The sequence below is a fragment of the Pagrus pagrus genome, assembly GCF_965226575.1.
Source record: "Pagrus pagrus genome assembly, chromosome: 15".
Lineage (NCBI taxonomy): Eukaryota > Metazoa > Chordata > Actinopteri > Spariformes > Sparidae > Pagrus > Pagrus pagrus.
In genome coordinates, this window is record NC_140199.1 from 17603975 (window position 1) to 17625568 (window position 21594).

At 40.3% G+C, this 21594-nt stretch overlaps 1 protein-coding gene across 2 annotated transcripts in view; it reads right to left on the reverse strand.

Annotated features, from left to right (window-relative positions):
* Positions 1 to 1549: 1549 nt before the first annotated feature.
* Positions 1550 to 21594, reverse strand: part of klhdc3 (kelch domain containing 3) — a 29305-nt gene continuing 9260 nt past the window's right edge. Inside the window, exons 8-11 of one of the 2 annotated variants that reach the window (XM_084374879.1) lie at positions 21221 to 21329; positions 8735 to 8808; positions 7262 to 7340; positions 1550 to 5045 (exon numbers count right to left, since the gene is read on the reverse strand). In XM_084374879.1, the coding sequence (XP_084231005.1) occupies positions 4979 to 5045; positions 7262 to 7340; positions 8735 to 8808; positions 21221 to 21329 (329 nt within the window). In that variant the 3' untranslated portion in view covers positions 1550 to 4978. Of the gene's footprint in view, positions 5046 to 7261; positions 7341 to 8734; positions 8809 to 20041; positions 21025 to 21220; positions 21330 to 21594 lie in introns of those variants that run through there. The other variant, XM_084374880.1, reaches the window with a different exon arrangement.

The window sequence follows — 21594 nt, forward strand, 5'->3', positions numbered from 1 at the left end:
CAGGGTGAGACACTTTCTAGTGATGGGGACCCCCACAAAGCAGCCGCACGCGTCCCATTAGGCAGTCTGACAGGCAGCCGGGGGGGGGGGGGGTTGGGTGGCACCATGGCTTCAGAGTACCCACTAAATTAGACGGTGAGGGCTATCAGACAGGCTGGCTGGGGTAGATTCAGCAGGAAGCAGAAACTGGACTGTGGGGTTCAAAGACCTGCTGACTATAAAGTGCCTAATACAGTAGCTCCAAGGGGAGGACGCACTCCACAGATAAAGAGGTGGAAATCAGACTCAATTTAACAAATTCATTGAGGTCTGAAATAAATGCAGCTTTTACAGTCTTCTTTCTTCGTCTTATTTCCTGTGACAGCAGACACATGTAGAACAGGCGTGTCAAATTTAAAGGTGTACTATGTAGTTTTAATGAAGACATTTTAATCAGAAGAGAAAGATCTTCATTGACTGATTTTTTCATGCCTAAACAAACAAACCCTTTGTTTTCATGACTGAATATACTGAATAAACACACGGAGTTTGAATTTCTTCTCCAAAACTACATAATGCCCCTTTAAATGACATTTTGTTACAATTAACTTCAATCAACTTGATTCAATCTCCTATTGGCTGACCAACTCATCTTTCAATCGGCTCTCCTTCATAAAAATGTATGAAGGAATTGTAAAAAAACACCAAGTCAACCCTTTTTTTTTTTTTTAGATTTATGCAGAAACATTTGTGTGTTGGATTTGTTGTGTCAAATCCTGGTGGTCTGAGCTAGTGCTTATGTTGTGCCTAGTTAAATCCAATGTAAAAATATGACTAAAGTGCAACATGTGTAAATCACCCAAAAATGAGAGATGAATTCAAAATGGTGGACTTCCTGTTGGGTTTAGGTCATGGTACCAGAAGACTTTTTTGTAGATCCAGGCATGATAGACATGTATACCAAATGTCAAGCTCAGTGGCTGGATCTAAATTTGGGACTGGGGAAAACTCTGACTAATACAACAGTATAACAATAATAATAATAGTATTAGGATCCTAAGTTCTTGAGTTCTCACACAGTGTCTGCCCACCATGCTCGGATTATGAAAAGTAATTCATAATAATTAGGGACCCTACATATAATAAGAGTGTTTTTATATTACACAAAACAGTGATTTGATTTATATATTTGAGATTTTTTGTAAAAATCCAAATCAAACCTTATAGGCCCCACTTTGGGCAGCCCTGGTGTAGAGATCCTGATTGCATCAGCAAAACACACGTTTTTGCCTTTCCAACCTCGACTATGAAGCAAATGACAGCAACACTGACTGACACGGTCAGTTCAGTCTTGGCTTAATCTTAACAGCTTGAGAAATCATCATGAAACTTAAAGCGTTTTTTGCGCAAATTATGGGTGCTGTCATTTTAGCCAACTTCCTGTCCGCTTGGCAGTTAGTAAACCTCTCCCTCCTCTCTACATCACCACATGAACAGGACTTCTCTGTCCTGTACAAGAACATCTATTTTCTGTTCTGTCTCATTTAAAATGGATACAAATGTTAACAACTCCAATTTTCTCAGGTTTATTATTGATACAGTTATAAAGCATATTGCACAGGAAGTCCTGACCAACCTCAACAGATACAGAGTCCCCTCTGAAAAATGTGTAAAATATAAAAGAAAAGAAAAACAGTGAGCATAGGGAGTCCGCACAGTTGTGTAACGATTCAAAAACACACTCAGTAATTTGTTCTGATTCTTTTCCAAGCATTGTTTGTTGTTTATTAATTATTCACCCATCTACTATAAGCCCTAAAGACAGAAAACACTTCTTGGCATGAAATCAGTCTGGTCACGTACTTCTGCTTGGCAAATAATTCTGCTCACCCTGAATAAACTTCCTCATGAGTTTGCGCTACAATCTAATGATGCACTTTTCTTGACAGAAGCAGTTTTTTCGAGCTTGGCGAATGCTGTTTTGGTAAAGATTCACAAAGTTAAATGAGAAATAATGGAGGCGCAAACACTGCTGCCATTAAAAATGTAATGCCAATATATGTGGGCTAAATCACTACAACTTGTCATTAGTTGGAGGCAAGTGAGTGACCATCACTGAGGAAATCTGTTGTGCAGGTATTTTATTTCTGACCATAGTGTCTACATTGTCATTTGCTCAATATTTACTTCATATTCCTGAAAAGTTCTTGACTGAAAACACCATCACCCATAATCTTCACACGCAACAAGAAAAGGACCAAAATCCTGAAATAAAAATGACTTCCACACCAAACATTAGAAAAAGAAAAGAAAACAAATATCATCAGTTTGCCGATGGCCATTTGGTGTCACATAAACAGTTTGATTTGTTCACCAGTAGGTTTTGTTTTTCAGCTTCCCTGTGGTTTCACTGCATCAGCTGTTGCTTAGTCCAAGTTACTTGGGTACTGAGGAAATATCCAGTGTGTGATATGTCCGTGTGTGTGTGCAGTGTTAGAGGGCACAAGACTGCGTCACATTGGCACCACCGGTCTGTAAATAAAATTCACACTTGGTTCGGGCAGGCAATCGTCTCAGAATCTGGAACTCTACTTAGGCAAAGAGCAGCATCGACATGTCTCCTCTCTGTAAGGCCTGACATGCCGCGATTGGCTTTAGTGCAGTTATCTGGTGACTTCGACCTGCATTTAAGATTGTTTTACACTGCTTCACATGAAATACACAGATTTGTAAACATTTAGGATGTGGGTCAGTGTTATCCAGTCCTGATGTTTGGGACCCAGAGCCCTGCAGGGTTCAATTCTAACGAGTAATTCAGGGTAAAAAATAGTTCTAGATGGTGTTTAACTATCTGGCAGGACAGAAAGCCGGAGCACAGTTGGTCCCAAAGACCAGGGCTGAAAAGCATTGATGCAGCTCACAAGTTTGTGGTAACACAGTTCCTATTCACATCAACATAATTAGGCAGTATACAGTAAATAAAACTATTCTGCCTGTATATCCATCCTCACCAAGTTATTCATTTCAATGTCATGCCATATTTCTTATTATTAAGATTCAAACGAGAAGTCTGGTGATGTTCTGTGTTTTTCTCATTGTCAAAAATTCCCATAAAAAGGCCAAAACCAACAATTAATTGAAAGAAAATTAAAACCCCAGATATTTAGTGCATCCAAAACCTGATGCATCTTCTCCGTAGTCTTTCAGAGCCACAGCGCTGTACCCGGCTCATTCAGCCACTTTAGTTTGATTTGAATTGATCCTAATTACGCCATCCTGCAGCTGTAAAGACTCGCTCCTGGACCAAATCCACCACTGAAAAAAACAATCCCCAACATATGCACTATTTACTCCTGTTAGAGAAAAGTTGTTCATATGAAGTTGTCCAGCTGTTTTGGGAAATTAGTGAACCACCTGTGGGTTCTGTTCACTAGGAACAAATGGGCACAGACATGATAGCGAAGCAACCAGAGACGAACTACCACTGTAGGTTTTGGTCTTTTTTATGGGATTAGTTGTCTATATCAAAACTACAGAATATTCCCAACCTCGTCCTTGATGGAGATAAAAGGTTTAAAAAAAAGCCCACCACAGCTCATGTTTCTTTTTAAAGTTTGTTCTAAAATTTTGTTATTAGTATTAATAAAATCTTAACCACACATCCCCAATTTGAGCTATTCCAAGTATTCTTCAAGCTGCGTGGTGTCATCTAATAACAGCCCTTATGCATTATTAACATCTGCTCCGCTGTAGCTTTGCTCATACACAAACACACGCCCACACTATTCCTGTTTTGTTTGCCTCTCTATGAATGAGCAGCTCACGAGGAAGAGTCTCTGAACGCTATCCGATTGTCTATAAGAGGAACAACTACATTATGCATATTAGTGATGATCTCCCCCACACAACAACAGGAGAACTGAAGCAGGTGGGCTAGGATTACTCGTAGATGGGACCACGTGCTTCCACACATACACAGTATATGTTTGCATCATGATTCCCTTCTACATTTGGCACTGAAAAACAAACCGCAGGGTAAGTGTGAGGTGGCGGGGTGAGTCGCACTCTTCCTGTGACATTATGACATTTCTTGGAAGAATACAACAAATACAAACGTCCCTGTGAAAAGGCCTTTTTTTTTCTGAGGGAAATGTAGATCTAATGGGTCTAATGGGAAGTCTTATTAAAGACCCACACACTTTTGAGGGAGGTAGATGGACATGATTATTTTACAAGGCAGACAGGCAGCTCGCTTTAGTTGCCTTGCAAATCACCTTTGAGACACTTAAGAGCAGAGGGGTGCTAGCCAAGTTATGATGAAGTAGGGAAAAAGTTTAGCATTGAAAGCCAGTCAAACAGAACCTTTCACAAGCATAACGCCCCTAAAAATATTGTACCCAACACACCCTCTCCTTGCATTTAACACCTAAGTAATAAGTTAGCCTCGTCCACTCCGTATACTGTGTACATAACTTAATTTGCCGCAAACGGACATGATAGTTTTACATAGTTTAATGACTAAGTAAGAGCTGCAAGATATACAAACTCATGAACTTTTCAGTCTCTTTGTATCAGGAACACAAGGATCACTTTTGTCTCTTAGTGGAGATCTGTTGAGTGTGACATCCTCAACAAAGAGGTTAGCTCTCAAGACCTTTGGCTGAAGTTCTTGTCGTCTCTTCCTGTGCTTAAGATTAGAAGTCTATGATTATCATAGGCTGATTGGATTTCTAGAGAGGCTAGAAAGAAGAGAAGAAGGTGTCAATAGTTTCTGTCTCATATCACCGGTGTCTCAAGGGTTAAAATATCCTTCAAGGATGTCCTTCCGAGGAAGTCGCACTCAGGACATTTTGGTCAGTAATGAGTTTTCACTTGAATGAAACAATTTCAGATCCAGGCTCTTCGAAAAACAGTCCGTTGAAGTTGTTGGTTAGAAAGATAAAAGCCTAGTGTCCTGAAACAGAGCGAGGAGTTCTGGTTCTGCTTCACTTCAGCATCGTCAGCCGTGGGAGGAGAAGATGGGCCTGCTGATGTTGCTGTTGGTGGTCATGGCAGCCAGCTCCCACCTGGAGGGAACAACGGGAAGAGTCAGAAGATAAGAATCATAAGGGTACACATAGTTGCCTTTTATTTTTCATCTGGTTCGCATTCATACTTGTCTTTTACAAACAAACCAAGTTGTGCACAGGAAAACGCAGGTTCCGGTCAGTGACAGGATATCATGGGTGCTAGGAATAAAGTGGATTAAAGAACTGGAGTTGCCATGAGTACCAAATGATCTTTTACTAAATGATCATTTAGTCAGATTATCAGAAGCGTGCAGAATCCTGATGCTTTTATCATTTTTTTTTGATACAGAAACTTTTTATTTTTTTAAATATCCAAGATGCAACAAATCTACTGCAACGACACTCAATCAACCAATTGTGTGACATTCCCTTTCACCCTCTGCTCCCCTCTTGTCCGAGCGAAGGGCTACGATGTGGACAAGGATGAGGGAAGGCTCCGCTGTAACACGAGAGCCAGGAGCAGGGGCTGACAACAGGGTCTAGTGCTGACCTGCTGACAGGTCAGAGGTTGAGCTCCAGATTGTTATCACTGGCTCTGGTTTCACACTCACTCCCCTCTCAATTGCTTTGTTCGTTTTTTCGTTGCGCGCGTGTGTGTTTAAGAGGGGAGATTGGCATTGGAGCTGGACATGCCAGTGAGGGGCAAAGGGAGTTAACCAGAGTCTTGTGACCCCCAGCGAAAAAAACCCTCTGAGGGTTAGAGACACAACTGCAAACACTGAAGTGGGGAGCGTGCAAGGTGGCAGTGACAGTGTGAGAGGAATGAGAGGCTGAGAGGAGTAATTAGTATCAAGTTGCATGGGGTCCACGTGAAAAAAAGTCTCCTCAGTCAGACTCATACCTCTCCATTTCAGATGCACTTGTCTAATGAGCTACATTAGCTCGAGAAAGTCTATCTATTTAGGTTGTGTGAGAAAGTTATATGCTTAAAATGGATGGACTGGTTGTGTGAATATTATTTAATCCGAAGCAAAAATATTACGCTCTTTATTACTGAGGAAAAGACAGATTTTAATTAATGTGACCCTGCCAATTTGAAACATACTCACTTTCACTTTTATAAGCAGCTAATTAAAGAAGGTTGACAGTAACTGCTGCTGAAGTACTTTTTTTCCCTCTATGTGCTTTAACATCTAATTTTAACACAGTTATTACAACTTCCCCTACCCTGTGATTGCAATGTCACAACAAATCAAAGTAGTGCTCTCAAACATTTGAGCTTTCAGCAAGTCTATTTGCAACAAGTTAAATGTCAAAATGATTTTCTAACTTGTCAATGAGAGTGTAAAATGATGTATCATTAATCTAAAAAAGTTGAGACGTGTAATAAGCAAATAAAACCGAATGTGCTAATGTGCTAATCCTTCTTGACATGTACTTGATTCAAAACAGTACAAAAACAACATATTGAATGTTTAACCTCATCAACTTAATTATTTTTGTAACCATAACTTATTCTGAATTCAAGGCCAGCAACAAGTTTCAGACAGGTTGTGACAGGGGTATCAAAAGACTGGGAGAGTTGTGGAGCCCCACAAACGCCTGTTTGAAACATTCCAACAGGTTCATTGGTAACAGGTGATATTTTTAACATTACAAATGATACTAAGAGCGTAACAGTTTGATTGAAAAGTTGAATCTTTGTAAAAACATACATGAATTTCAGAATTCTTATCTGAGATGATCCCCTTGTGCTTTAATTTGCTTTGCTTTAATGACAGCTGGTATGGACTCCACAAGTTTGTGCAAAATCTGAAGACTCATGTTATCCCAGCATCATTTGTGTTCCACAGAGCTTCTTGTGATAACACAAAATGCTTGTAGTTCACAGTCTTCATGTTCCCCCGAATGTTCAATGGAGTTGCACTCACTTGTGGAGTCCATGCCAGCTCAAGTGCATGCTCTCATTAAAGCAAAAAAGGGCCATACAAAATTCACATTCTTGTAAATTCTTTAAAGATACTGACATGATGCTAACAGAAGCATCATATCAGTAGAGAGAGGATGCTTGTCCTCTTCAGACTACACAGACTGGGAGCATCACACAGACTTTATTGATGTTTTATCATGATCCAATTTTTCTATACACATCATTACTAAGGAAGAAACAGCGGCAGCGACAATGACAAGCATAACACAAAGAGCATTAACAACAATGTGTCAAATCTGTGACCAAATAGCACCAATGGTTGAGAAGAGGATGCTTGTCTGACCTGATATCATGTGGGAGTCCTGACTGCTCCAGACTGTACTGAATAACAGCTATTTTGCATAACGTCTTCAAATTAGGGCCTGAAAAGAAGAGAAAGTGTAATGAGTCATAGACTGATCATAGTCACTAATCATACTAGGCTAAGAATATCCATTTCAGCTGTGGGAATTCAAAATGCAGCCAAGCAGGTTCGGATTTGCAGATGAAAGGCGTTAGATTTCGTCTCTATAGTGTAAAAATCATCATGTTCTGTTTATAAAATACCCTCGAATAACAGCACAAACAAACAACAGCATACGCATACAAGGACCCACACAACATTATGATGCCAGTATTAAATCTTCTTACGTTAAAATTCCATTCTAATACTATTGACAAACGTCCTCTGAATTACTATCCCCGTCAAAGCTCTTCCACCATATGTTCGCTAATAAACAGTGTGAAGACACATGTGACTGGCACGTGGAGGCGTGTGCCACAGGGGATGCCACTGGGTACTGCCAGTCCCATACAGTCTCTGTGTCAGCCCACCTACGCAACCCCTAACTGTGGCTTGACCGCATTACAGGCGGGAAAAGGCTATATTTGGTAGTCCATGAAACGGAAGTACCCCATGTGATAACACAAAGCAGGGCCAATGCCAGGCATGCTCGGCCAGGTTGGAAGTGAAGCAGTGGTGTAAGGAGGCTATTGGTTCTTTGGAATGTATTTAGGTGAGCACTGGATATAAAATAATCTGCACTCTTATTTACCAAGGCAACCTACAGTGGAAAAGGGACATTTATGCATCAGATCTGGCTTTTCCAGACTTCTTGGTATCCTTTTCAGACCACATTTGGCATCTGAGTAGCTGGTGTTTATTATTTAAATAAATGGTTTTAAACCCAACGGTTACCAAGAATGTTATATTCTAACCATTTAAATAAAAAACAAAAAAATGAGCTGGAAAAGTTCCAGCATCTATGCAGCCTTACTCATTCACTGTGTCCGTGGAACTCAGCCATAAAGGTATGGTTTCCTTACACCAAACAAAAATGTTTTCAAAATAATTTGGTCACAGATATCTGGATTTGGTACAGTTACAAGGCACTTGGGGCAGAGCTGTTTTGCACACTGTGATGTACAGGTGTAGAGGCAGTTCTGCGTAGGAGTGTGTGTTCAACAACATGTCATACTTCTTGCCTTGCTTTTGGGGACGCCAAGCTCACTCTGGCCTGTGCTCTCTCACACTCTGGTAAACATTTTGCCTGCCCCAAACCCCATCAAAAACACTCAATTTACTTTTAGAAATTATGAATTTTATCCTTTTGAAAACACAATAGGCGAAACAATCTGGAAGCAAACATTTCAGACCTGGAAATGACTAAAATCCAATTAACTTGTACTTTTCCTTCCAAACTGCATAGGAACGCTGTGCATCTGCAAGATTAGATACATTCTTAAGCTTACAGAAGAGACAGACAAGGATACTTACTGAAGTCTAAGATATACAGGTCTGAATGATCCATGAGGTTAAATTCATCACCCATTCCTTGCTCTGGACAGGGACTGTAAAAACAAAAAACAATTTTATAAGATTAGAGCTGTCAACAAATAAATATTGAAACTGACAACTTACAAGTAGTCAAAGCTTCAGACCTATCCAGGGGGACAAAAGAAACTTCCAGTATGTTTTACCAAGGTTGTATTTTCTGTACTTCGCTTCCAATTATTCACCTCGTCATCCATCCTCTTACCATCTTTCTTTAACCACTACAGTTCATAATCAGGAAGCAACAGATTATTCTCAGAAAAAAGCAGGGCTGTTAACACAGTGCTCTGCTCGCCTTATCATGGGCTGGCATGATTTAAGCCCACAGGAAGTACAGCATTGCAGTGAGACGGCAGGCTGGTCCGCGCTGATAGTCCCCCGGACCTGTGCAGCCATTGATATCACTGCACATCTGTTTCCTGCCACAGCTCAGCACACACACACACCTGTGACACACCTGGTGCACCACAGCTTAAAAAGCCTGGACTTTCTGTAGTAACTGCCTTCATATCAATTAATCAATTAGTTGAAATGCAACATGGCTACTTGGAAGGGTACTGTGCAGCTGAATAAAGTGTAACTGAAAACAACAGCTACAGTCTGTGGGAGCTGAACATTTTAAGAAAAAATGTATTCCCTTGAGGCAGCAAGTATTTTCCTGTAAATGTACTCGATGCACATCATTGCTTTACATCCGTAACAACAGTGCACCGAGAGACCTGTCCAGATTAGTGGATAAAAATGCACTCTACATTTTTACACTACCCAGAGGACAACTTCAGACAAACAGGTGCATTTACCAGGCAGTTTAGTGTCTATAAATATCCATCATGGAGAATGACTGAGGGACCTTGTAGCCAGCCTTTAAGAATAGCTTCGCAAGAAGCTTTCTACTACACATAGACTGTACGGTGATGGGCATGAGACACCATCAGACCCCACTACTGTGCTGTTGAAGCAATCTAGCAGAAACTACTGATTTTGAGTTGCTTTGAGTTTTATTTTTTATGCTTCGCTTTTACTTCAATCTGTCTCCATTTTTCATTCTCTCCTCCGCTGTCTCTTCACCCATCAATCTCTTCCCCTTTCCCGCTGTCCTCTCTATCGTGTCTCCCTTTGCTGCGTGTTCAGGATGTTGTAAGGGTTTTACGTTGCTAATCTTCCCTAAACAAACATAGTAGTGGCTTAAAGCGGCCAGGAGAGGTGCAGAGCACGAGCGCAGTCGTCCCAGGGGGCCAGCTGGGGAAGTCATTACGCCCCCTGCCCCCCAGGAGGTGATCCACCCGGGCTTACAGCATGGACCTTTATCAGAATACCCTCCACCATCCGAGGCCCCCCTGCTATCATTAGACTGTCTACTCTTGGACCTGCCGTTCAATGCTGCTTGTAAAATTACTGTAATAAAGACACTAATAAAGACCTTTAAAAAGGCGCAGCTATAAAACTACTGCTGAAATTGATCGACTGCTGCAAATGCCACTTTGTTGCAAGTATGACAATAATTTGGTTTTAAATCTTGTTTGCACACTGATTATTCACTACCTATGCTCATTGGCCAAACACAAAAACTACTATGCCACAAGATTCATACGTTTATTGGCTGCATTAGATACTGTATGTGTAAAAATGACGGTAACATCCGCAGTCTGTCTCTACAACAGAAGTAATGAAAAGTAGCATCTGTCAAAAGAGCATACTGAAGTAGCTGTCAACTACTGTGCAAACTCACATGGAGAGAAGGTATGGGTCTTGGATGATGATGCGTGAAAAGGTGAAGATAAGAGGATGCTTTAACAAGAGCAACCCAGAGAGATTAAGATTGCATCCCTTGGGACGAGGCTTTCTCGCATGTTCATGAGTAATGTCAGCCTGGGTGTGAAATTCGGCAGAACATTAAGTAACGATAATGCTTTATTGGTCATCGCAAAAAGAAAGAGGCGGAAGGGGATCATAGAGGCTGAGGAAGGAAGAAAAGAGGCGACTGGCAGTGGTTGGAAGCGGGAAAGTCACAGTGTGTGACTTTATGTGGCATCCTGGTGTTTGATGGGTCACTTTGTTACTCGATCAGCAAAGTATCACTATGTGTGAAAGTGCTCCTCCCCCTACAGCAGCAGCGGTTCCCAGTCTGAATGAGGCCTGAGTGATGCCGCACCCCCACTAAAAAAACATGGGCTGCTATTTCAAACAACACTCAATGAGGGTGTCTAATCACCCAATTGCCAGTCCTTTCTAGCAATGCACTGCCTGCTCCACCTCATTATCTTCCCAACCTTGGTCTCAAAACGGTAGAAGAAGGAGTTGAACTGTACCCTTAAAACTAATGAGGGAACAACACAGAGCCTGGGAACACTCCAATTTGTCTCAAGTGTCCAGGAATGTAATTACCCACACATTTTGCAAATGACTTTCAGAAACAGTAACAATGCACATGAAGTGACGAGAAAAGAGTATTGGCGCAAACTCCATCAGTAACACCTCTGCTTTCTAAACACACACACTGGTGTTAAAAACGTAGATGGACCCCGACCTGTTGCAGACATGTTTTCAGAGGCTTCATTGGCCGTATCCTCATTCTTGGAGTGATATAATCTGCATCCTTTTCCTTTCTCCACTTCCTATTGAACTTTGGTCCTTCAGAACCATCTAGCTAACAGGAACTCATCACAAACTATAACTTCCTGCCAAGAACCTTATCAGAATGGCCAGACATGCATCATGTTATTTCAGCACCACTTTCAAGTGAAAGAAATGAATATGCTGTTAAAAGGTAGTGATAGTACAATAAATGCAAACAAGCATATCAGATACTTAAAGCAACATTATTTTAAAAATAACTAGGGCTATACTGAGTAGTTAAAGCTTCGAAGCATCAATCATAAGCTCATAGCTTTATTTTTTCCCCCTGCATTAAAGGTGGGATTCTGGACCCAGCTCCCAACCCAAAGCTAGCTGCTTACTCCACCTTAAACAGGGCAATAAAGCAGCAAATCTAACACGTCAAAATTACATTTATATAACCAGAGTAACAGAAAAAATCTATTTAGGCACTAAATCACTTAAGTCCTTAAGCCTTTACAAAAAAAACATGATTACATATCTGCATTTGCTTGTTGCTCCATTAAATTCTGAAAATTACTTTATTCAAGTTGAGCATTTTGTGCTTGAGGACTTTTTGGGGGATGATGATAACATCACTAAATATGACAAGAGGCATACAAATGTTAAGAAAAAATAAAGAAATTTGATACAGCCCTAAAAATAACAGGTTTAAAGAATAATGTAAGATTGTGGCTGGACCATGGCAAGACTGTTCGCGTAGTCTTGACCATGGTAGGTGGAAATATTTATCCCTTCAAAGGATTAAAGCATTCACTCTGCTTCTAAGACTTCAGCTGTATTAATTACAACATGTCATTAAAAACATTGAGTCATTTACAGCAATTAGCCACAATTATTAGGTAAGAACATTAATTATTCTACCTTCCATATTTACACTTACTTTGAAGCAAAAACATTGTGATTAAATGACCAAACCTACAGATAGAATCTAGAAGGGGATTTGTGGACTGTTAAAAATCCAGCAAGAGTTGGCAACAGTTTCGGAGCTAAACTTTCTTACTTTCTTAAACAAATCCAACAGACCTGGTTATCACCGATCGATAGATTCCCGCCCGTTTCTTTTGCTTTAATCTCGACTGTCTCACCTCGTCTTACCGAGCTATCTGTGCCCCCTCCCGGGCAGTGACTGGACAGTGGATTAAGACCTGTAGCTGCCCAGACCTAAGCCCCATGCAGAGGGTGAGACACAAACTACAGCTGGCTCCCAGAGACAGACGCCTGGCTTCAGATTAGACAGAGGAGATGCCAGCCACTAGTGAAGCATGCCTCTCAAATTGCAACCCCTGAGGACGAAATCTAGTTGGATGGTGATGTTATTGGAGAGAATTAAGCAGGCCTTACAAATCTCTGGCAAATACAAATTTAGTCCCATTTATCAGCACAGGCTGTTATCAACCAAGCATGCCTATAAAAATGAGGAAGAGGAAATAGTGTTTCAGGACCTTGAACACAGCTGGTTAATATACTGAGGAAACTCTAAAGTACTTGTCAAATACTCCTCTATAGCTGGAGGATTCATTTTGAAATATAAGTTACTTCCTCTATAGCCACAATCTGAAGACTAGCTTCAAGGTCAGGAGACACACAGACTTCACTTTAAGTTTATGGCCACCTGTCTGCTTCAGGATTGATTTTAAGATCCTTTTATTAGTTTTTAAAGCTCTTAATGGCCTTGGCCCAACTTATTTATCAGATTTGCTTTTATCGTATGAACCCTCCAGAGCCCTCAGGTCCTCTCGTCACGGCCTTTTAACCATTCCAAAAGTGAGAACAAAAACTCACGGTGAGGCCGCCTTTCAATACCGCGGTCCACGTTTGTGGAACAGCCTCCCAGAGGACCTGAGGGCGTTGGAGAATGTTGATACTTTTAAGAGCAACCTTAAGACCTACCTTTTTAGGCTGGCTTTTAGCTGAATTCTATATATTTATTGATTTTTTTCCTGCTTAAACCTGGTTTTATTCTATTTATCCATTCACTTTATATTCATTTATTTATTTTAATAATTAATTAACAAATTAATGTTGTTTTAATTGTTGTTGTTGCTGTTTTTAATTTCTGTAAAGCACTTTGACAAGCTACATGACAATGTATGAAAAGCGCTCTACAAATAAAGTCTGATTGATTGATTGATTGATTGATTGAAGTATATATATGCTTATGATTCATGCCTTCTATCAGAAAAGCTTTTGAGTAAAATTCTTACTTTTCAAGTGATTATATCTTCATATCCTGCGCTTTAATGATTGCTATAAGTATTTCCTCTCATGTAAGTTGGATCATTCTCTTTCATTACAAACAAAAGCCTTGCTTGTTTAAACATGACTCGCTGACTGAGAATAAACAGCTTCATAACCTGTTAAATCAATAAGCTGGTGTGCTTTGCTTGTCTTTTTTTTTTTTACTTTGTCTACAGAGCATGGCATTGTTCTACAGAGGAGACCTAAAACCACCAAGATGGGTTTTGTTTGTGGTGCCAGTAGTAAATCACAAGTCAAACTACTACTATTTAGACATGTGAATTTATGTGGACAACAGCATCACAAAGCATCACCTATGCAGTGTGTTTATTTGAGCTGCTGTGTAACACTCAACCCTATGACACCTTCATGTATACAGCCTGTTAGTCGGTTAAAGAGGGTTAAGATGCAGATGAAATACTATCAGGAGCTTGTCTTTGAAGAGTAAATCACTGTGTTGCTGTGCTGCCCCGAGGTCCTGTCCCGCCACGTGCGGGATGCCCTATATCCTGCTGGGGTCACCTCCACTGTTTGACAGGTTTTATCTCGGGCATACTAAACGCACACACACACATGCACAGAGACTATTAATAAAAGGAAACCTCTGCAGCCTACCCTTTGACACCCAAGGCCAAATGGCAACATGTGTGTGGCATCATAATCTATGGAGTGTTGATAGGCATGTTTCCGTGGAGCCAAGTTCCACTGTGGCAGACCTTTTTATAGGGTGCAGGGAGTGCAGCCATATTGATATTTAGATTCAAGATTTAATGACAACAAAAAAGGGATTTTTGTGAAATGTCTGCCAAGAAAATAAAGTATTATAGAATTAATTCTGGCTCGGTCCCATGTAGTGTTTAGTCTAACATCTGAACTGTCAGGTTCAACAGTGATAACAAGCCACACTCTTACCAGCTGGATTATCATAACAGCAGCCCTTTCAGCCATTGATAAGGCGCAACATGGCCTTGTAGGTGATATCGAGGCACCAGGCTTTTGACCTTTCAGATTTACTAAACAGAATCACTGGATTCTGCAGAGGCTCTGCGGCTCAACAACTCGCCGTTTTGAAATGACCAGTTAAATTCCTTGCAGATTGAATATCCTGGTGAGATTCTGGTGGATTAAACAAGAGGTTTCTGGGCTGGGATGTTTTGGCTACCAGTGAGATTAACTGCTGTGCAGTCTCCCTCTTGCTCAGAGTATACAGCAGCTACACACTCTCCCTACCTGAAAACTCTGTGGTGGTATACCTGCTCTTATATTTAGCATTTTCCATCCTTACTAAGTCATGGTAGTAAGTGACAGAAACATTAAAACAGCCCGATAGTTGACACATAGATGTTTTGGGATCAAATGTCAGGACTGGCGTCAGCATGCTTACTATCTTCACTACATGTACCAACAGTCTGTGAATATCATAGCTGGCAGAGCGAAGCAATCATGTGCACCACTCTGACGTCAGCTCAACAAGAGGAGCTGTGAATCAGCAAGTCATGACAATACATCCAGACACATACAAGCACACAGAAATGGCACACTTCACCGGAAAAGAGAGAATGGTATAATTGGACAGAGAGTTCTTCTGGCTTTTGTACTGAGCTGAATCTCAGCAGTGACCTACAGGGGCTTCTTCAATTTGATTGAGATTCAGAATCAGAGGAAGTGAATCATGGGCACTGTGATATTTTAATTCTTTAAAAATCCCACCATAGTTTGTGTTACACACATGAGGGAAAACAGGCAATTCAATGTTAATTGTAGCTGTGATGGAACTGAGAAGAAACAATGACATTAAACAGCATTCAAAACCAGGGCCAGTCATTATCAGCCAACTGTGGAGCCACAGAGCCAGTATGTGGGTTTACAAGCTTCTGGTTTTCCATCATTAGAGATGTTTAAGAAAGGTTATCAAATGATAAATTACAGGATAAAACAATGTGTTGCCACAAGCTCAATGGTATTTCTTATTGAGCATTCAATATCCAGCAGATGTTTGTGTGACACAGTATTATCAGTTTAAATTTCTTCTTTACAATTCCTTTTTTCTTTTGTTTTTCGATTGGCAAAAGCTGTTAATAGTACCTGAACGTGGTCCTTTTTTTTGGTATCATCTTGTTCAAGGTTTCAAGCAAGCCAAGCCTATACTTAATGATGGAGTGGAAACACTGCAGAGCACTGATTGTTCAGAGAGAATTGTCACTTGCGTAACACGGATACCCTGCACACAGACAGCAAATTGCAACTCCATTTTTTTTTATTTACTTGACCCAGATTTTTAAAATGGCAGCCCACAAAACCATGCTGTGGTCAATACAAAGAGCAGACGTTCTTTACTTTGGGTTGCGGATGAAAGCATCTCAACAGGAAAGCATACCCTCCATTGTTACTGTGTGTTTGTGTCATGCTAAAGACTATGTCAGGCACTACTGATCAGCTAAGAATCCCGCCTACATTAGAGCGGTACCAGCTGCAGTGATAAACAAAAAGAAAAGTACCTGGTACCAAGAAAACTTTGAGCTGAGCCGAGCAAAGCCACTTGGTGGCACACAGAAGCATGTTTAAAACTAGTCTAATCTAACAAGCTCCCCCTATGGCGAATCTGCAATCATTCGTGCTACTAGCACTAACCTCGTCATCCTGTGTCTGAGCTTGTATAAATTTAGATGATAACATAAGGGTCACAGACCAGACCTGGGCCTGTCTGAGCACAGTGATGACATCAAAGAGACACATCCATGGCTTAAGGCCACTTTGGCATTGCAAGACCTAAACTGACAGCCACTGGTCCTTGCTTCTCAAAGTGAAGGGCAATTAAAAACGCCTTTCATCAGCAGCCCACATAAAGGTGCTGCAAGACTCAAGGCATAAAATCTCTATTCTACGGAGGACTGGGATGTTTCAAAATTAACTTAATGACAGAAAAAGCAAGCCTTCAATCAGAGTCAAAATTGAACACAAAGAGATGATTTAAATCAGTCAGGGTGGCATGAATACATGGCATGGTAAAAATACATTCCCTGAATGTAATGAAGCAATGAATACACGTCGTAATGTCGCAAGGGCCAGTGCTAGATTCCCCTTCACAGATTCCAAGCTGTCTGCTCCCAGCATGCCAATCTGTCATGTCCTTGTTCACATCCTGCCCCTCATAGGAAGCCCTGTTCCCAAGCTTAAAATGCTTCCCGATTTAGCCCAACCTGGGCTTGTCGTAAGCAATTATACACCGAGTACGATGAATGCCAACAATGACAACATAACCTCAGCGGGAGATTCATAATCTTTGTGGCGCTGTCTTCATGTGCAGCTCATCTTTAGCAGTGTTCAATTCCTCGGAAGGTGAGACAAAAGTTACAAACACACAGGATTTGGCAAAGGATGCTGCTTGTTGCTTGTGTGCGTAGTTGAAGGTCAGTGCAGGTGGAGTTAGTCATGCACGGGTCGTCCTTCGTGGGGCAGTGAGCAGGTCTCAGTAAATGAGTGTAGCAGAGGTGCTGAGGGTATATCAAATTGCAGTCCGTGAGAAAGAATGCTCCCTCAGGTCATAAATCAGAGATGGGGCAGAATTTCGCGCCTCTCTGCAGATCAGCAGGCCTGTTTACACTGACGTAAGTGGCACTCAATAGACTGCCACTAATGCCTAGCCACACACGCACACACACAGCTCGTTTACCCTAAAATAATCGCACGGTTACCTAAAAAACACGCACAAAACAAAGGATATCACGCACTATTTAACAGCACCAAAATAGAGAAATCCAATGTAATCAAGGCCCATTCAATGAACATCTCATCTGACTCTATACCGAAGGCTACATCATGCTGTTGATGTTGTTTTTATATTGTGTTTACTGTCAACACACTTCAGTGTTATGTCCAGTCCAAAGCGTAACTCCTTTGAAAGCAGACTGCTCTTGGACTTAATAGTTTTATTGTCCTTCACTAAAGTAATAAATTATTCCTGAACAAATTCCTGCAGGTAAAATAAATATAATAAACTGGGGAAATAATCAACTGGAGGGTTCTGTTTTGGATCAATATGAAAGGACAACTAACTCAGGAAAACAAGACGTAGACCATAAATTTGAACACAATTTCCTTGGCAGGCCTACCAAAATGAGGAGCCCCAGAAAAAACACAAGCAAGGTGTCCAGCGAGTAATTCATGACGGCCTGCGCAAGCATTTGTCAATTGCATTGAGACAGACACCAATAACTTTTTGCCCTGTTAACTGCTCTCATGTTGTGAGGTCAAGCAAAAGTAAACACAAGAGACACAGCAATAGTGCTCACACTAAATTACAGATGTATAATGTGAAAACACTTACCCAGTCTGATCTTTACCAACCAAATGAACCTTAATAAGAATACTTACTTAGTAAAGAAGAGAAAACAAACAAATAAGCGTGATACGAAGCCCTTTTGTGTTTGTTTGTGTATCTTAGTATGTGTGTGCACGTGCTTATGGGAGTTCCTGTGTGTAAGAGGCTTAAGTGTGCTCATGTAAACAACAAAAGTGCAATGCTGAAGAACCTGTGTGGCCACCTTGATGGAGGATGCAGGGATCATGCTCTAATTTGTACAGTAACAGGAAACAACATCTCGGCAGACTTAAAACAAAATCCTCAACCTCAACACAAACAAACAAACAAAAGTTCTCCACTTATAAAGACACTTGATGTGCAGTCATGAATATAAGTTCACAACTTAATGCAGAGTCGAATTGGCCAGAGTAAAAACAAAAAAACAAACCTGCCCTGAACATTTTAAACAGGATGTTGGAGATAATGTGTGGTGTTTGATTTCTTCCTTTGCTCAGCCAGCACCCTCCATCATTCCAGCGGCCCCAATGACACTCCCTCTCTAGCCCCAGCCCTATCTGCTCCCAACAGGAAATCATGACTCCTTAAAACCCATCCTGGACTAATCCTGGCGAGAACCCAAACAATGCATAACAATCTTCAAAAATAAGCATCACCTTAAACTCTTCGTGTGGACAATTATTTTCCTTTTCCTCATTATTAATTACTGACTTTACTGACATTTTACTGCTGCATATGAAAGGAGCAGATTTTGTTTCTCTGAATTGTAATTACTAATTCAGAAAAGAAAACAAGCCTTTAAATATGGTTCTGCTGGGACATAGAGAGAAAAGTTAATTAACGTTTATGAACTACAAATGCTTTGTTGCATCATATTTTGTTTCTAATTGTCAATAAACATGCTAATTAGGGCTGCAAGACATGGGGAAAAAAATCACAATGCAATTATTTGGGCAGCTAGTACAATTGGGATATGATTGAAGACTGATCATATTTTCATTTACATTTACATTTTCACTGAAAAAACAATTAAAATTATGATGATGTGACACTTGTTGGAGTTTGTACCAAACAAACATACCAGGCCATCTATGCAACACTATAGTTCTTCATTGTATTACTGTTTTCTCACCTTTTGACATGATCAAAAATTAGATAGCATGATAGCACATATTGTGATTTTGCTCTTTTGTTAGGACCGATTACTAATAACTGAAACTTAATTTTATTAAAAACGACTATAATGCTGTGATAATGGATGAATTGATGACACTTGTGTATTAGGGTGTCTTGCTACCTGTGATTTGGTGGCCACTGGACCAGTTGAAAACTAATCCAACAGCAGACAGAAGCCTTTAGGACTTGAGGGCCTGTAGACGTAGTGGGGCTGAGAGGACTCTTATCCACAGCCTCCCGTTTCTCCCTATCAGGTTAACCCAGTGGGGTTTGTCTGATAACACAGCCTTGCTGATAACAGTAGCCCAGATCCCGGACTACTCTGGACCATGCTAACACTGTTAGCTACCTCATTACTCCACTGGCTACTGGCCTATCACAACCCGTCACCAGCCCAGTGGCACCTTACCAGCTATGAAGCCCCAGCAATCACTACTGTCTTACAGCCAACAAGGGAATCATCACAGACTGCTGTCTACCAGAGCCAGACCCTCCATTTGGCATATAGAGGCGAGAGGGAAGAATTTTGTTTTTCTCAAACAAACTGTTCAAAAACACAGTGAGCAGTTTGTATTGAGAGCCTGTGCTTCATCAAAATTATGATGACTAACGATGAAAAGAATTAAAAGAATTATAAGTAGAAGACTTTCAGTGTTTATTTAGAATAGGGTTGGTAACATTTCCCATCTCTAGCCAGGCAGCTTTTCAATTCTTATTGAAAACCAATATTTCATCCAAGAGTTTTCATGTTTGGACACATTTTAGTGCATTTAAGTAGTTCAGCTCCGTTCAGTTCACTTCACTTTTGTTCTATAAGCATATTCAACTGTGTAAGTATCAACCAAGTCTCAACACAAAAACAACGCAATAGTGACACTGACTTTATCTTAATTTTTGTCTGATGAAAAGGTAAACAGCAGAATTATGCATTATATTGAACAGATAAATACATTGTGTGTCACATTTTAGCAGCAGCACAACATTATCAGAGACAGTAGTAGAATAATGTCATGGCCAGAGGTGTTGTTACCAAGTATGTCATCATACAATTTTGCAGGTATAACTCCAGAGGGGTAAGCAGAAGTAATTTCAGATTTCAATGTTTAAGCATCACTGCTGATAGAAATATTGAGTCATCTTCACATGTAGTTGGACACATTAGTGTTGCTTCAATAGTCATTCACTGCAGCTTTGCATAGTTTACATGTTGATTAAATTTTTGCTTTTCAAAAGGCAAACTGTGGCTGTTCTTAGACCTCATAGCTTGGGAATGCACTGAAAGTCTCCTCGTTGCTCTCTTAGTTTCCGCCAGCCTCTTTAAGGAATAGACTCACAGATATTGATAAATCTTGATAAAGGTCTATACCATATAATACTTTCCTAGACTATACCATACTATAATATGCTACTATATTATTCCGTGCCATACTATATAATACTGTACTATACTATAGTATATCATACAATACTATACCATTTTATAATATATTATGCTATACAAAACTGTAATGCAAAATCAACAATGACTTGACAATGACCTGACTATTGGGTTACCTCACAGTTACATGTTTTCTGTAAGTTAGCTTTCATAATGAAATTACATTCTACTCATATTAATGGCAACCAGTGGTGTCTGAGGTGTATGACAAATTCATTTGAGACACTTGTTTACAGCATGTTTCTCATACCAAACACCATGAAGTCATTTCCAAACTTTTTGACTTGACAAGAACTAATACAAAACATAATAACTGGTGTCACCACATTCATCATTTAGCTGTGTGGCATCGCTGTGTTTATAAGAAAACAATGGCTCAGCTTGCACAATGGGGTTTTATCATCATCTGCTGTCACCCTAAGCTTTTATAATATTCATATTCTGTAGTTGGAAAAAAAAGGAATAATTAATGGTGCATGTATGAAGAACCGATAAATAAATCCATAGAGAATTACGAGGGTAATCAAGAAAGAAAAATGTTGTCACTAGAATAATCAAAAGGGGCAAGGGGCAAAAATTGGGAGCAAAAACTGTAGAGAAAAATGACAGTCAAGAATACTGATATTTTGTGCCTCACCTGGTTCCTCCAAAGAGGATGATTCGATCTCCAACCATACAACAGCACTGACGTCTCCGAGGACATGGGCCTTTCCCCTTCGGTTCTACCTTCATCCAGGAAAAGGCTTCTGTAGTGTTTACACATAAGACAAGAATAAAGTTGAGATAACAATATTTAGACGAAGAAAAAAAAAAAGACCCATATTACCCAGGCTGTCTTCTTTCAAGATGGAAGACTCTCAGTAAATTATACATTAGACTATCTTACATAAATAATGACATTCTTGCTTTAATCAGTTCATTAGAGGGATCTTTAACACAGCAAGTGTGATCTGCGGACTACATCATAACACCTATACAAACTCTCAGTCACTTAAAATTATATAAAACTCC